This window comes from Cetorhinus maximus, chromosome 7, assembly GCF_964194155.1.
Source record: "Cetorhinus maximus chromosome 7, sCetMax3.hap1.1, whole genome shotgun sequence".
NCBI lineage: Eukaryota > Metazoa > Chordata > Chondrichthyes > Lamniformes > Cetorhinidae > Cetorhinus > Cetorhinus maximus.
The window spans coordinates 45,038,129-45,054,631 of NC_135885.1; the positions used below are offsets into that span (position 1 = coordinate 45,038,129).

A 16,503-nucleotide genomic window follows, 5' to 3' on the forward strand; every position below is an offset into this window, starting at 1 on the left:
TACTTCAGTCTCTTGTGACAACCCATCATCCTTGACTGAGATTAGCATTATCAAAATTTAAGAGCAACTTCCAGCACAAAAACTTGCACTTAAAAACATTTGAACAACCCGCCTGAAACATCCTACATATCGGTGATCACAGATTGCTCCATATTGGGTAGCTACAGCTGGGTTAGGGGGTTAAGAACCTTTTGAAAAATGCCAAATTGCGTTTGTTAAATTTAACTGCATAATTATAGTGGGAGGCTATGTTCCAGATTTCCTTTGAACTCCAGCTATTTCCTATAGTTAAGCATCTTACTGCAGGTGGTTTTTTTTGGACCACAGCTACTCCTAGATCCAGTATGTGAAGTTGGCTCTTTTTGTAAAAGAAAAAAAGTATTCTACAATACCCATTGTGTTGAATGCTGGACTTAGCCGGATTGTTATGGAGATAAACGAGATGAAGCCTGTTCACCCTTTTTGAGACTATCAGAGAGGCCAAATAAAGAAGAAAAGAACAGAAAAATGATAGGACTAAAACTTTTGCTACATAAAATTTTGCTGTATAAAATTTCTGTATGAAATTTCTACAAATATAAAATATTATTGGAACAACACTGAGGTAGCTTTACTCTGTATCTGAAAATTTGTATGTCTGACATAGTTAACAGAGACCACTAAACAAGGAAAATGTTTCACTCCTCAAAATCAAATCCAAAATCCACCCAGAATTAAGAATTCAATTTTAAAAGACCTTTTCGATAATTTTTTCTTCCCCCCTGATTGCATTGACCAAAGGTACTGTTCCAGACATTCTTGACACCTCTCAGGTGCACACTCAAGGTGATGTGTGTCTTAATGATGAATGCTGGTGGACTCTCTTTATCATGGCGGCAACATACCTGCGCCAATTCTCACCCTTGCCTAACATCCACAAATGTACTCTTCCAGAGGTAGTCACAGGTTAGTGGTCAGGAAAAGTAGCCTTGGGCAGTTGTCCATTACCCTGATCCAGGGGACTGAGGCCAATTATAATGTCCTTACTGACATCAAGATCAGTTCAATTCAGCTGAAAACGGGAATTGAATCTGGAATCTTTCAAACTGTTTATCTCAGCTACTCATTGCTTTAACCAACAGGCCCATGTAGGGAGTTTAAAATAACTTTTTGGCAATTTTGAACATGAAAAATGTTTTGCATAGAGCAGAAGCTTCTATTAAACAAACACAGCATAGATGGTGTATAGTTTATTGTGGTTGGAAGTTTCAAAGGTGAGATGTAATTGGGCACTTTTTGTTTGCTGCTGTATATTACATAGCTCCATCTGACATCAAACTTAAAAAATAAATACTTCAAACTCAGTTTTGAAAAACTAATTTTATTATAACAGTCACTTTATACCTAGCTGGATTGATATGTTGCTGCTCCTCTTGTTCTAAATTGTATTTGAAATATAAGAATCTATGCTATGGCAGTTGTTGAATAGTGTTAAAGATTAATCAAATCTGTTGCCATTCCACAGTGATTTCAAAAACATCAGTGCTGCATATGAAGCCATGAAGAATGTAGCATGCCTGATTAATGAACGCAAAAGACGATTAGAAAGTATAAACAAGATCGCTCAGTGGCAAGTGTCCATTGTAAACTGGGAGGTACATTTACATTTCTGATCTGTAATTAGTTTGCTTTGCTTGTATAAATCTTTTTGATATTTCTGTTAGTTTTGGGCAAGCAAGCTCAACATCTAATTGCTGAGATTTGCTGTTAATTAAATCAAATCCTAATTGAAGTGCATTACCCTGGAAAAGGTAGTGGGGAAAATATCTCTTATCTCCTTGTGTAATATGTACTGTTTCCCCTTAATTTCTCTTTGCCTATATTGCTGTACCCAGGAATGTTAAAATGCCAATACTGGAGGAAACACTCTGATGGTTCTAGTGTCAAACCTGAAAATACAACAGCCCTCATAAAGAGCTTGTGCCTTTGCATCAAGCAAGGAAACTCTAATGACAAACCATTGCAGTGTTTTATGGTACTATGACAGTTAGACATCCTGGCTTAACAATAACTGTAGAATTTTAAAAATTAAGATTCACAAATTAATATTGAAAGACTTGAATTAAATAAATTAATTTAATAGGGATCCCTTAGTGACCAGGAAGAGAATGGCAGTTATGGTAGTAACTAAAATTCTACAAATCACAGAATTGTTACAGCACAGAAGGAGGCCATACAGCCTAATGTGTCTGCACTGGCTCTCTGAATGAGCAATTCCCTGCCTTTTCCCCATTACCTTACACATTTTTCCTTTTCAGATAACAGCCTAATTCCCTTTTGAATGCTTTGATTGAACCTGCCTCCACTACTTTCTCAAGCAACGCATTCCAGATCTTAACCGCTTGCTATGTGAAAAAGTTTTTTCTCATACCACTTTTGCTTCTCTTGCCAATTATTTTAAATCTGTGCCTTCTTGTTATCTATCCTTTCACAAGTGGGAACAATTTCTCCCTATCTGCTCTGTCTAGACTCCTCATGATCTTGAATACCTCTATCAAATCTCCTCTCAGCCTTCTTCAAGAAAAACAGCTAACTTCTCCAATCTATCTTCATAACTATAGTTCCTCATCACTGGAACTATTCTCGTGAATCTTTTTTGCACTCTGTCTAATGCCTTCATATCCTTCCTAAAGTGCGGGGCCCAGACCTGGACACAATACTCTGGCTGAGGCCGAACTTAGTGTCTTGTACAAGTTCAACATAACCTCCTTGTTCTTGGACTCTGTGGCCCTATTAATAAAGCCTCGGATACTTATATGGCCTGAATTTTTTGCTTGTCCGGCACGCAATCGGCGGGCGGGAAACGGGCCCCCGACTGCGATTTCACACTGGCTGGCCAATTAACAGCTAGCCAGAGTGAAACGCGCCCTGAGAAAGACTCAGCACTGCCGTGGTGGGGCGGAAAGAGGGCAGGCACCGATGGCACCGTGGGTGCTGGTGAGTGCTTCTACTGAGCTCCCTGAAGGTAGACAGCTGCCTCAGGGAGCTGCAGACCTCCAAATAATAAATAAATCAACAAAAATGCTGCAAAATATGTTCCTGCAGCACAATCAAGCATCTGAAAGCATACCTCATTAAAAAAAAGAGTTCCCAGATATCTCTTATTTTATTTCCCGACGGAGATTTCATCCCGCCCTGGATCGAGGTTTGAGCAAAAATGTAGAAGCTGCCTGGCCAATTGGCCTGTCCGCCAACTGTAAAAATGGATGGGCCACGAAAAATCGCTTTCAATTGTCTCCTTATTGGGCTTAATTGCCTGCTTAATTGTTGGCGGGTGTGCTTCTGACTGCCGCACGTGCTCATTGAGCGAGATATCGGGCAAGTGCGAGATGACGTCGGGACGCTCGCCTGACATCAGCTCGCACTATTTCGCGGCCGGATGGGTTGGGCACATGTCGTCCCACAGGACGTAAAATTCTGGCTTATTTTTTGTTAATCGCTCACTCAACCTTCCATGAGTTATGCACATTTATATCCAGGTCCCTCTGCTCATGCACCCCCTTTAGAATTGAACTTTTTAATTTTATATTATCTCTCCATGTTCTGCCTACAAAATGAGTCACTTCACATTTCTCTGCATTGAACTTTATCTACCTCCTGTCTGCTCGTCCACCAACTTGTCTATGTCTTTTTGAAATTCTAAACTATCCTCCTCACAGTTCAAAATGCTTCCCAGTTTTGTTTAATCTGCAAACTATGAAATTGTTCCCCGTACACTAAGGTCTAGGCCATTAATATAAATCAGGAAAAGGGTCCCAACACTGACCCCTGCGGAACTCCACTACACCCCTTCCTCCAGCCCGAAAAACATCCATTAACCACTACTACAAAAATAAAAATAAATATACCTGGAAAAACTGAGCAGGTCTGGCAGCATCTGCGGAGAGGAACACAGTTAACATTTCGAGTCCGTATGACTCTTCAACAGAACTAAGTAAAAATAGAAGAGAGGTGAAATATAAGCTGGACCACTACTCTCTGTTTCTTGTCACTTAGCCAGTTTTGTATCCGTGTTGTTACTGTCCATTTTATTCCATGAGCTATAACTTTGTTCACAAGTCTGTTGTGCAACACTGTATCAAATGCCTTTTGGAAGTCCATATACATCATGTCAACAGCATTACCAACCCTCTCAGATACCTCTTCAAAGAACTGCAACAAGTTAGTTAAACACGATTTGCCCTTAAATCCATGCTAATTTTCCTTAATCAATGAACTTCCTTCCATCATAAGGTCAGAAGTGGGGCTGTTCGCTGATGATTGCACAATGTTCAGCACCATTCATGACTCCTCAGATACTAAAGCAGACCATGTCGAAATGCATGGGCTATATCCAGGCTTGGGCTGACAAGTAGCAAGTTACATTCACGCCACACAAGTGCCAAGCAATGACCATCTCCAACAAGAGAGAATCTAACCATTGCCCCTTGACATTCAATGGCATTACCATTGCTGAACCCCCTACTATCAACATCTTAAGGGTTACCATTGACCAGAAACTGAACTGGATTAGCCATATAAATACTATGGCTACAAGAGCAGGTCAGAGGCTAGGAATCCTGCGGCAAGTAACTCACCTCCTGACTCCCCAAAGCCTGTCCACTATCTAGAAGGCACAAGTCAGGAGTGTGATGGAATACGGTTCACTTGCCTGGATGAGTGCAGCTCCAAAAACACTCAAGAAGCTTGATACCATCCAGGACAAAGCAGCCCGCTTGATTGGCACCCCTTCCACAAACATTCATTCCCTCCACCACCAACAAACAGTGGCAGCAGTGTGTCTACCAAGATGCACTGCAGAAACTTACCAAACCTCCTTAGTCTGCACTTTCTAAACCCACGACTGCTACCATCTAGAAGAACAAGAGCAGCAGATACATGGAAACATCACCACCCATAAGTTCCCCTCCAAGCCACTCACCATCCTAACTTGGAAATATATCACCATTCCTTCACTGTTATGGGTCAAAATCCTGGAATTCCCTTCCTAACAGCACAGTGGGTGTACCTATGCCACAGGGACTGCAGCGGTTCAAGAAGGCAGCTCACCACCACTTTCAAGGGCGATCAGGGATGGGCAATAAATGCTGGCCTAGCCACATCCTGTAAATGAATTTTAAAAAATTGTCCATATGACTATTCATTTTGTCCCAAATTATTATTTCTAGAAATTTTCCCACCATTGAAGTTAAATTGACTGGCCTACAGTTGCTGGGTTTATCTTTACATCCTTTTTGAACAAGGGTGTAATGCTTGCAATTCTTAAGTCCTCTGGCACCATCTCTGAGTCTAGGGAAGACTCAAAAATTATGGCCAGTGCCTCCACGATTTCCACTCTCACTTTCCTCAGTATCCTTGAATACATCTGTTCCAGTCCTAGTGCCTTATCAAATTCAAGAACAGACACCTCATGCAATACCTCCTTATCAATTGAAACCCTTCTAGTGTCTGAATTAGCTCCTCTTTCACCATGGCCTGGTTAGCATTTTCTTCCTTGGTAAAGACAGATGCAAAGTATTTATTTAATGCCTCAGCTATGCCCTCTCCCTCCATGCTTAAATCACCTTTTTGGTCCCTAATCGGTCCTACCCCTCCTTTTACCGTTTTTGTCCTATCTAGGTGTCTATAGAAGACTTTGGGATTCCCTTTTATGTTAGCTGCGAGTCTCTTTTCAAATCCCCTCTTTGCTTCTCTTATTTGTTTATTCACTTTCCCCCTGAACCTTTTGTATTTAGCCTTGTTCTCAATTGCATTATCCACCTGACACCTGTCATAAGCACAGTTTTTCTACTTTATCATAATTTCCATCTCTTGTCATCCAGGGAGCTCTGGATTTGTTTGCCCTTTCCTTTTCGCAGAAATATACCTTGACTGCGCCCAAACCATCTGTTCTTTGAGGGTAGCTCATCAGTTACTGTTCCTCTTGCCAACCTTCGACTCCAATTTCTTCAGCCCAGATCTGTTTTTACCCCATTGAAGTTGGCTCTCTTCCCCACCCCCACCCTCCCCCGGTTAATTATTATTACCCTGGATTTTTCTTTGTCCTTTTCCATAGTCAGCCTAAACCTTATGATGCCATGATCACCTATCCCCAAATGTTCTCCTAATGACATTTGATTTACTTAGCCCACCTCATTCCCAAGAACCAGGCCTAGCAGTGCCTCTTTTCTCATTGGATGGAAACATAGTGCTGTAGAAAATTTTCCTATACACACTTTAGGAACTCTTGCCCCTCTCTGCCCTTACACTACTACTATTCCAGTCTATTTTCAGATAATTAAAGCCCCCCCATTATAACTACCCTATAAGTTTTGCGTCTCTAAGTAATTTCCCTGCAAATTTATTCCTCTACATCTTTCCCACTAGTTGGTGGCCTATCGACTACACCAAGCAATATAATTGCATCTTTTTTGTTCCTTAGCTCTAGCCAACAAGTTTCTGTCCCTGAAACCTCTGAGACACCCGCTTTCTCCATTCTTCAATGCACTCCTTAATCAATATCGCCACCCCCTCCGCCTTTTCTTCCTTTCCTATCTCTCCTTCACACCTTGTATCCAGGAATATTAACACTTAGTCCTGCCCTTCTTTGAGCCAGGTCTCTGTTATAGCCACAATATCATATCTCCACATGTCAATCTATGCCTGTAACTCACCAATCTTATTTACCACACTCCATTCATTCACATACCTGCACAGTAACCCTGATTTAGAGTTTATTACTTTCTCCTTTACTCTGACTCTACTTATTAACTTACTATTCCTTATCCTAGTACTAACTGGCTGTCCTGGTGTTCTGTGCAACTTGGTATTCCTTTCTGATATTATCTCCTAGCTCCCACACCCCTGCCAATTTAGCTTAACCCTCCCCAATAACACTAGCAAAACGCCCAACAAGGAACTCAGTCCTGGCCCTACTTAAGTGCAACTCGCTTGGAGTACAGGTTCCATCTCTCACAGCGTTGGACCCAATATCCCAAGAATCTGAAGTTGCCCACCACCGCACCACCTTTCAAGCCATGCATTCATCTGCTTTATGCTCCTATTTTTTACACTCACTTGTGCATGGTACTGTGAGTAATCCGGAGGTGACTATTTTTGAGGTTCTGCTCCCTAAATTCTGACTGCCGGACCATATTCCTCTTTCTGCTATGTCATTCGTACCAATGTTGCTGCAACTGATGACATTTCTTACACAAATGTTATCCAGGACACAGGAGGTGTCCTGAAGTTCTTACATAGCACAGAATGTGCACTCTAGGGGTCGAAGGAGCCCTGATATTTTTCTATTTATTAGTTAACCTTGCTATTGCTAATAAACCTTACCAATACTAATAAACCTTACTGCTGTTAATAAACCTTACTACTATTCATAATCCTTACTAATACTATAAATCCTACTATTACTTATTGCACCATACTAGGAGTAATAAACCTTAAAAATACAAGACAAGATTCACCAGCTATTCACTTGTTATTTATTATTAATATTTTACATATTTATCGTTTTTAACCTGCCAGCTGTTTAGACTCAGTCCCTAAGGAGCAATACTCACCAGCCAAACAACTTAAGACTTTCCTTTGATGTTATACCTTGATTTTTGTTTCTGAGCACATCTCTGAAGCTACAGCCTCTCTCGCCCTTCACCTTGTGCCAGTTTTAGCCCCAAAGTTTCCTCCAAGCTCTCGCTCGCATTCTTGCGCTGATATATTGAAATTCTGTAGTTCCTGGTTTCAACCACTAGAGTGAGCTCTATTAACTCATTGGAGGCACCTTGTGGTCTCAACTGGTACTGCAACATTAAAAGAAATGCATTGAAGACTTTTTGAAAAGTGCCAAATCCTGATGTAATGCTTACTGGATTACACATTGTATTGTTGGAGCGGCTTTATGTATCACGTAATTTGCCTTTTCAGGGGCAAGATGTTTTAACTAGAAGTTCAGAATTGATCCATTCCGGAGAGTTGACTAAAATCTCAGGCCAAGGAAAGAGCCAACAGAGAACGTTTTTTCTGTTTGACCATCAATTGTTTTTCTGTAAAAAAGACTTGTTGAGACGAGATATGTTGTACTATAAAGGACATATTGACATGGATGAGATAAAAGTATTGGACATAGAAGATGGTAAAGACAAGGATTTTAACATTAATGTAAAAAATGCCTTCAAACTGAGAAGTAAAGAGGAAGTCTACCTATTCTGTGCCAAAAAGCCAGAAGACAAACAGCGATGGCTCCAAGCATGTTTAGATGAAAGAAAAAGGGTAGAAGAAGACAAAGAAATGGGTAAGTTTGATTTCTGAACATTACTCAAGGATAAATAGGTGCAGCAATTGATTTCCTACCTTCCTATGTGGGCAGTCATTCTTCACGGAAGAATCTTGCCAGTGAGACTTTACAGATTATTCAACTACATGGGTGTAGGTGGGGACATAGTAACCAAACAAAGTTCAGTCTCAGGCAACATACACAAACTTCTAACTTCCTTACTAACATTCCTCTTCCCCAACCGGAGGTATCAAGGTCCAATTGTTGCACCTATTTGAGGTTAACTAATTTAGCACACATTGGAAAGAAATATGGACCATCTGCATGCATTGCTTGGCTACCCATTGACTAAATTTGTTCAGCCTTCGGAGAGGCACTATGGATCACTGTGTAGTAACATTGCTACATTGGCAATGAAAGCAAAATTTAAAGTGGAAGCTACAAATATAATGTATTTGAATCATCTATGCTTTTTCTCTAATTTGCTCCCCATAATTCCATAAACTAGTACTTTGCCCAACATATCTTTTATATTCAATTACAATGAATTGTAATTGCTTTTGAGAATCTGTTTTAATCATACCTGACCCTCAGATTAGGTTGGCTGAATGGTAGGATCATTGCCTCTGAATCAGGAGGTTCTGGGTTCAAGATGTAAACAGCACTTCATGACTTGTGCTCATAATTTAGGTTGATACTTCATTCTAGTAGAGATGGAATGCTGCTTTGTCATAAGTGTTGTCTTTGAAAAGGAGATATTAACCGAAGCCTTGTCCACCAAAATAGATGGACATGATAGATCCCATGCCACCTTTTTTGAAAGATAGCAGGAAATTCTTCTGTTGTCCTCATCAATATTCATCTTCAACCAAAGTCATCAAAAAACAATGATTGGTCAGCATATTTTGGGGACATTATCAAACATAAATTGGCTGCTACAAAACAAGTGACTATTCAAAAAAATTTTAAAAATTAAATCATTGTCTCTGAAGCGAATGCCGAATCTCTAAGGAATTCTCAACCCAGTATATGTTAGTTGCTTTGTGACTGCTATGTATGTCCGAACAAAGTGTCACTATGGCATAGTTTGATAGAGTGCCGATGTAATGATTCAGTGGCTTTACCTCCTGTTCTGACTCTTTGCTAAGCTCTTGATCTTAGTTGTTTGATGGAAGAAAGAGAAGGAAAATCAAAGAGGGCGAATCCTTCTTAGTTTGGCAATTGATTGTAGCATTGGCAAGAGTCTAGGGCCAGGCCACCTGGCTCGCCTATGGCCCAAGATAAGGTCTGGAAGTTGGTGAATGTATCAGAGATTTCATCACCTTAAAAGCATAAAAGTCATATTTTAGTAACAGGTCAGATTTGCTCAATAAGTAAATATTTAAATGTCAGAAACAGTTACAATCTGATTAGTATGCTCGCGCTGAAGACATTTAAGGTATTGTAATGAGGTATTTAAAGATAATCTTTGGAATTAATTTAAGGCACTAAAGCTGCTTAAACTACTGTGTTACCACTAATGGGATTAAGTGTCTTTCTATTTAAAGAAGCAAGAATATTTACATAGTCTTCACAATCTGATTGAAGAGGTGAATACTTCAGGTTTGAGTTAAGTATTCCTTCTGAATTACAGAAATGTTCAGCTTCTGTATATTACATCAAAATACAGATCATAGTACTATGGATGGAAACATAGTGACATGTTGTGTTGTGTACATGTGATGTTTTATTGAAAATTGTTTTATAGTATATCAGTAAGCATTTGGAAGAGGAAAGTAGGTTAATGCTTCAGGTGGCACTTTTTGTCATAATACCTTCTTTGCCAGCTGCTTTCATCCAGCAAGTACACCATCAATATCCATGCTCATGATTGAACAGGTTAACAGAAAGCTCAAAGAAAGATACAGGTGCAGCACAGATATAAGATTGGATCTTTTCATCTCAGTCCAGCAACTTTATTTTCAGTTACACAGACAAATCATTTTCTTTCCTCCAAACATTACACCATGAGCTCGAATGCGATCTTTCGCTACATTTCTTTTCCTTTAATAAGATGGAATGGCACAGAATTTACAGTATAGAAACAGGTTATTCAGCCCAACTAGTCTATATTTCACAGAAAACTCCTCTCATTCTAAACATCACCTTATTATCCTGCCCACTCCATCCCCCTTTGTTAGCATTAAGTCTCCTCTTAAATGCAATAATACTATGTGCTTCAACTACTCCATATTTTTACAATTCTCCGTGCAAAATGAAGAAAATTAATAGAATTGAGGTATTCTGCCCATCATGACTTTGCTAGCTCTTTCGTAGAGCTATTCAATTAGTCACATTCTTCTGTTCTTTCCTATAGTCCTCCACTTATTTTCTTTTTCAAATAATTATGCAGTTACCTTTAGAAAGATGCTATTGAATCTGCTTTCACCACCCTTTAAGACAGTTCTTCCAGATCATCAGAACTCACTGCGCAAAATAAACTCTAATCCTCTCCTCCCAGGTCTTTTGCCAATTATCTTAAATCTGTCCTGGTTATCAGCCCAAAACAAAAACAGAATTACCTGGAAAAACTCAGCAGGTCTGGCAGCATTGGTGGAGAAGAAAAGAGTCGACGTTTCGAGTCCTCATGACCCTTCAGCAGAACTGTTCTGCTGAAGGGTCATGAGAACTCGAAACGTCGACTCTTTTCTTCTCCACCAATGCTGCCAGACCTGCTGAGTTTTTCCAGGTAATTCTGTTTTTGTTTTGGATTTCCAGCATCCGCAGTAGTTTTTTGTTTTTATCTCTGGTTATCAGCCCTCCTGCTGGTGAACATAGTTTGTTCTTAATTGCACCATCAAACCTACTTGGTTTGAACACCTCAAATAAATAGCCCCTTATCCATTACTGCTCCAATGAGAACAATCCCAATCTTTTCTGCTTTCTCCACATAACTGAAACCCCTCAGCCCTTCTGGTAATTTTCCACTGCATTCTGTCTTGAAAGCCTTACTGTGCCTACAGTAATGCCCAGAATTGGTCAAAATACTCCATCTAAGCCCTAACTAGTGATTTATAGAAAGTTAGCCTAACAACTTTGCTTTTGTATTCTATACAAATGCAAATTATATATACAATAAAGGGGAGGATGACAAACAGAGCAGCTTAGGAAGGTGGTTAAAAAGATGAATGTAGCAAAGAGGAAATATGTATAAAATTATCAAGAACATAAGAGGAAATAGTATTGCTTTCTATAGGCACACAAGTATAAGGAGAAACAGGAGAAACAAAAACATTGTCTTATTTTCTGTTTCTCCAAAAAAACCCAGGAAAAAATGACTGTCAGGTTGGTTAAACATGGTCCTTTTAGGTTTCTTACATATTGCCCTGGATTTTCATGGAGACTCCAGAGGCTTCCAAAATGGCGGGCAGAATCCGAAGTCCCTTCCCCTCTCCCCAATTTCAGGCAGGTCCTATTTTCTCCAGGGTAAGGGAGAAGGAGGCAGGCATGACTCTGATGGGGAACCCTGAATTCAGCAGGGCCGTTTGAACATGATGCTGAGTTCAAGCAGACTTCGTTTTCGCTGGCAGAAGGGCCTTATCTTGCAGTGTGAAGTTATGAATCTTTAGAGAAGTTATAAATACTCTTGAAGGGCACATAAGCTCTGTAGAACTGTCAAGTTATTTAAATTGCCAGCTCTTTAAAAATGGGAGAAAAAAACTGCCTGGCTGTGTCTTAGAGTTGGAAAAAAAATCAATTCTAACATGTTTCAATAGCTATTTGTTTATGTAACCCTAAGTGCTATCATAATTGCGTTATTGATGCTTAGCTGCTATCCACAGCCTACCATTATCATGTTGGGCTTTGTAAATTCACAGTTTGATTGACAGCTGAAAGAGATTATTAAAGGATTAGCTGCCTTTGATATGTGGCTCTGAATACAAGCCTATTGGTTTTAATAAGGGATTAAATACTTGAGATTTAGACGCTTTGAATGGCTCTTGACTGGGAGTGATTTTTTATATAGTGAACTCTGTAATAGATATTTAGAGCTTTAGTTATTTCATCTCAGTGTGGTTCTCAAGATCTGCCCAAGGTAGATGGGTGAGTTGGCATGGAGGGTTCAAAGGCAAAAGGTGGTGGGTAGGGGATGATGAGTTGGCACTAAGTTGGCATAGGGGCTGTAAGAGGCCATGGGCATAGGTGGGTTTGCATGTTTTGGCATGGGGTTGAGGGGCTATAGGGCCTAATGTTTAAGAAAAACACTGGGACAAAGTCCCAGAGAACCAAGGCTTGCCTTTTAAACAGTCTCCCTTGGCTGTCGTCAGTGCCGTGGCCGCTCCAATCTGCATTGGGGTGGCGATGGGCCTGACTCCATCCTGCCATTTGGGGTACTTTTCCCCCGAGGTGGGTGCGGCAGCCAGGAAATTTCCTGACTCCCACTATCTGACTAGGGAACAAAAAAAATCCAGGCCAAGGAATGCTGGACACACTGTAAAAACAGTCACTCACAGCTGACTTCAAGTTTTTCATCTAGTATGCCTTGTTTTGTAAAAATAGCAAGAAAATGGTCAGTAGGTAATTAACCTAGGCCCATAAAAGATCTCCCAGAACTTTTCTTCAAACCAGTGTTTTATTCAACCATTTGAGAGTTGGTGGTGTCAATGGGGGGTGGGTGGGTGTAAAAGCCTTTTCTGATTACATTCCATGCTAATTGTATGGTTGATCTAACAACTTTTGCCTACGTTGGATAAAACAGACTATTTAGTACATAGATTAAAATAACTTCACGTGACTATATGTACCATTTGTTATTACCTCAAATTGCACTATTAGCAACTTAAAATCTTTATGCTGTGTGCAATATGTGAAATTACACAAATTAACCTACTCCATTGTAGCTGTAAACAGAAAGAAAAATGCTCAATAAAATAGAATGTACAGCTTTGACACCGATGACGTTGAGTTAGATGTGCACCAGAATCATCTTTGATCCAAAGTGTCTGTCAAATTGGATGATTTAGAGATGTGCTGGTAGGGCAAGCAGTTGGTGAAAGAAAACATAGGAAAGGAAATAATCATGTAGATATACAAGTCATTAAAATAAACACTGCAATTATATACATTAAGTCATAAGATGAACAGAATTTTTTTTGACATACTTAGAATACAAAAGCAAAGAGGTAATATTAAACTTGTACAAAGTTTTAACTTGTTGCTAAAGTATTATGTATAGTTTTGGGCATCTCATTATGGGAAAGATATAAAAGCAGTGTAAACTATGCAGCATACATGTAATATGATGTGGGCAGAGATGCAGGGTTACATTATAGTTGGTGCTTTTTCATCAAATCTGAAAAGGTTAATGGGTGGCTGAACAAATTCTTCAAAGTTATCAAAGGCTACGATAAGGTAAACAATGAGAGATCATTACTATAAGATGAAGGGCAAAAATTAAGATAATTAGAAAAGGTGGCAATTATTCTTTTACACAGAGGTTGATCAAAATGTAGAGTTGTTTTGCCACAAGCTATTGAAGTTGTGTTAATAAATACTTTCAAAACCGAATTAGATAATTTCTTGATTTCCAATGGCATTGCACATGGGGCATCAAGAACAATAGTTGTATTCAGGTGAATTAGGATTATAACTGGATCCAGGCATGCTGATATAATTCATTAAGCATTTTAAGAGTCATTCTATCCTTTTATATAATACATTGATTTTATTATTGTTTAGAGCTAAATTACAAGCACTCGCAGCTTTGAAAGCAGAATGTAAAACAAACAATTTCCATTATATGGCATCTTTCTGATCCTCTGGACAAAATACTTTACAGGCATTGAATTACTTTCAAATCACTTTCGTTGTTGCTTTGTAGGCAAATACCTGCAGCCAATTTGTGCACAGGAAGGGCCCACAAACAGCAAAGAACTGAATGACTAATTAAACTGTTTTTGGGTGGTTTTGGATGAGGAATAGAAACATAGAAAATAGGAGCAGAAGTACTCCCCCACCATTGGGAACATCCTTCCTGCATCTACCCTGTCTAGTCCTGTTAGAATTTTATAGGTTTCTATGAGGTCCCCCCTCATTCTTCTGAACTCCAGCAAATATAATCCTAACCGACTCAATCTCTCCTCATATGTCAGTCCCGCCATCCCAGGAATCAATCTGGTAAACCTTCGCTGCACTCCCTCTATAGCAAGAACATCCTCCCTCAGATAAGGAGACCAAAACTGCGCACAGTATTCCAGGTGTGGTCTCACCAAGGCCCTGTATAATTGCAGCAAGATATCCCTGCTCCTGTACTCGAATCCTCTCGCTATGAAGGCCAACATACCATTTGCCTTCTTTACTGCCTGCTGCACCTGCATGCTTACCTTCAGCGACTGGTGTACGAGGACACCCAGGTCTCGTTGCACATTCCCCTCTCTCAATTTATAGCCATTCAGATAATAATCTGCCTTCCTGTTTTTGCCACCAAAGTGGATAACCTCACATTTATCCACATTATACTGCATCTTCCATGCATTTGCCCACTCACTCAGCTTGTCCAAATCACACTGAAGCATTTCTGCATCCTCCTCACAGCTCACCCTCCCACCCAGCTTTGTGTCATCTGCAAATTTGGAGATATTACATTTAGTTCCCTCATCTAAATCATTAAGATATATTGTGAATAGCAGGGGTCCCAGCACCGATCCCTGCAGTACCTCACTAGTCACTGCCTGCCATTCGGAAAAAGACCAAATGAAAATTGACTTTGACAGAGAGAATGCCCCTATTTTTTTGAAATAATGCCATAGAATTTTTAATGCCCATCTGAGGGGACAGACCTCTGGTTTAAGGTTTCATTTGAAAGTTGACAATGCAGTACTTCCTCTAAAAATCCAATACTTGTCAGTGCTAAGGTGAAGTGTTAACCTACATTTGGACTTGGAAATAGGGCCCAAAATCTTGAAATGTACTAATTACACATAAGAAGAAGGTTTTACAAACAGTGAGGAGGGCAGTCATCAATTTATCAACTAAGCCCCAGTTAGAGATATGCATGATGTAAAAACTGCCAAAAGCATTTCCTGCCCTGCAGTTATCACCTTGTGTTGATTTTTTAAAAATGATTTGTTCATGGGATGTGAGCGTCGCTGGCTAGGCCAGCATTTAGTGCCCATCCCTAATTGCCCTTGAAAGGTGCTGGTGAGCTGCCTTCTTGGACTGCTGCAGTCCATGTGTTGTACGAACACCCACACAGTTGTTAGAGGGGGAGTTTCAGGATATTGACCCAATGACAGTGAAGGAGTAACAATGCAACTCAAGGTTAGGATGGTGAGTGGCTTGGAGGGGAACTTGCAGGTGGTGGTGTTTCCATGCATCTGCTGTCTTTGTCCAAGGTGGTAGAGGTTCTAGCATTTGGAAGGTGCTATTGAAGGAGCCTTAGTGAGTTGCTGCAGTTAACCTTGTAGATGGTACACACTGCTGCCACTATGCATTGGTGGTGGAGGGAGTGAATGTTTAAGGTGGGATGCCAATCAAGTGGGCTGCTTTGTCCTGGAAGGTGTCAAGCTTCTTGAGTATTGCTGGAGCTACACTCATCTAGGCAAGCAGAGACTATTCCATCACACTCCTGACTTGTGCCTCATAGATGGTGGACAGGCTTTGGGGAGTCAGGAGGTAAGTTATCCCCGCAGAATTCCCAGCCTCTGACCTGCTCTTGCAGTAGGCTAGGAATCCTGCAGCGCTTGATTGGCACCCCATCCACAAACATTCCTCCACCACTGATTAACAGTAGCTACAGTGTGTACCATCTACTAGATACACTGCAGAAATTCACCATTGCTCCTTAGGCAGCACCTTCCAAAACCACAATCACTACCATCTAGAAGGACAAGAGAAGCAGATGCATGGGAACACCACTACCTGGATGCTCCACTTCAAGCCACTCACCATCCTAACTTGGCAGTGTATTCCCATTCCTTCACTGTTGCTGGGTCAAAATCCAGGAACTCCCTCCCTAACAGCCATGTGGGTGTATCTACTGTACAGGGACTGCAGCAATTCAAGAAGGCAGCTCACCACCACCCCTTCAAGGGCAATTAGGGATGAGCAATAAATGCTTGCCTAGCCAGCAGAGCCCACATCCTGTAAATGAAGAAAAAATAAAAGCCATAGCATTTATATGGCAGGTCCAGTTCTGTTTCTGGTTAATGGTAACCCCCCCA

General features: G+C 40.4%; 1 protein-coding gene across 3 annotated transcripts in view; it reads left to right on the forward strand.

The window, feature by feature from the left end:
- Positions 1–16,503, forward strand: part of LOC144682758 (spermatogenesis-associated protein 13-like) — a 342,817-nt gene that overhangs the window by 315,473 nt on the left and 10,841 nt on the right. For all 3 annotated transcript variants that reach the window (XM_078545414.1, XM_078545416.1, XM_078545417.1), the window contains 2 exons: positions 1,505–1,634; positions 7,954–8,320. In XM_078545414.1, the coding sequence (XP_078401540.1) occupies positions 1,505–1,634; positions 7,954–8,320 (497 nt within the window). The remainder of the gene's footprint in view (positions 1–1,504; positions 1,635–7,953; positions 8,321–16,503) is intronic.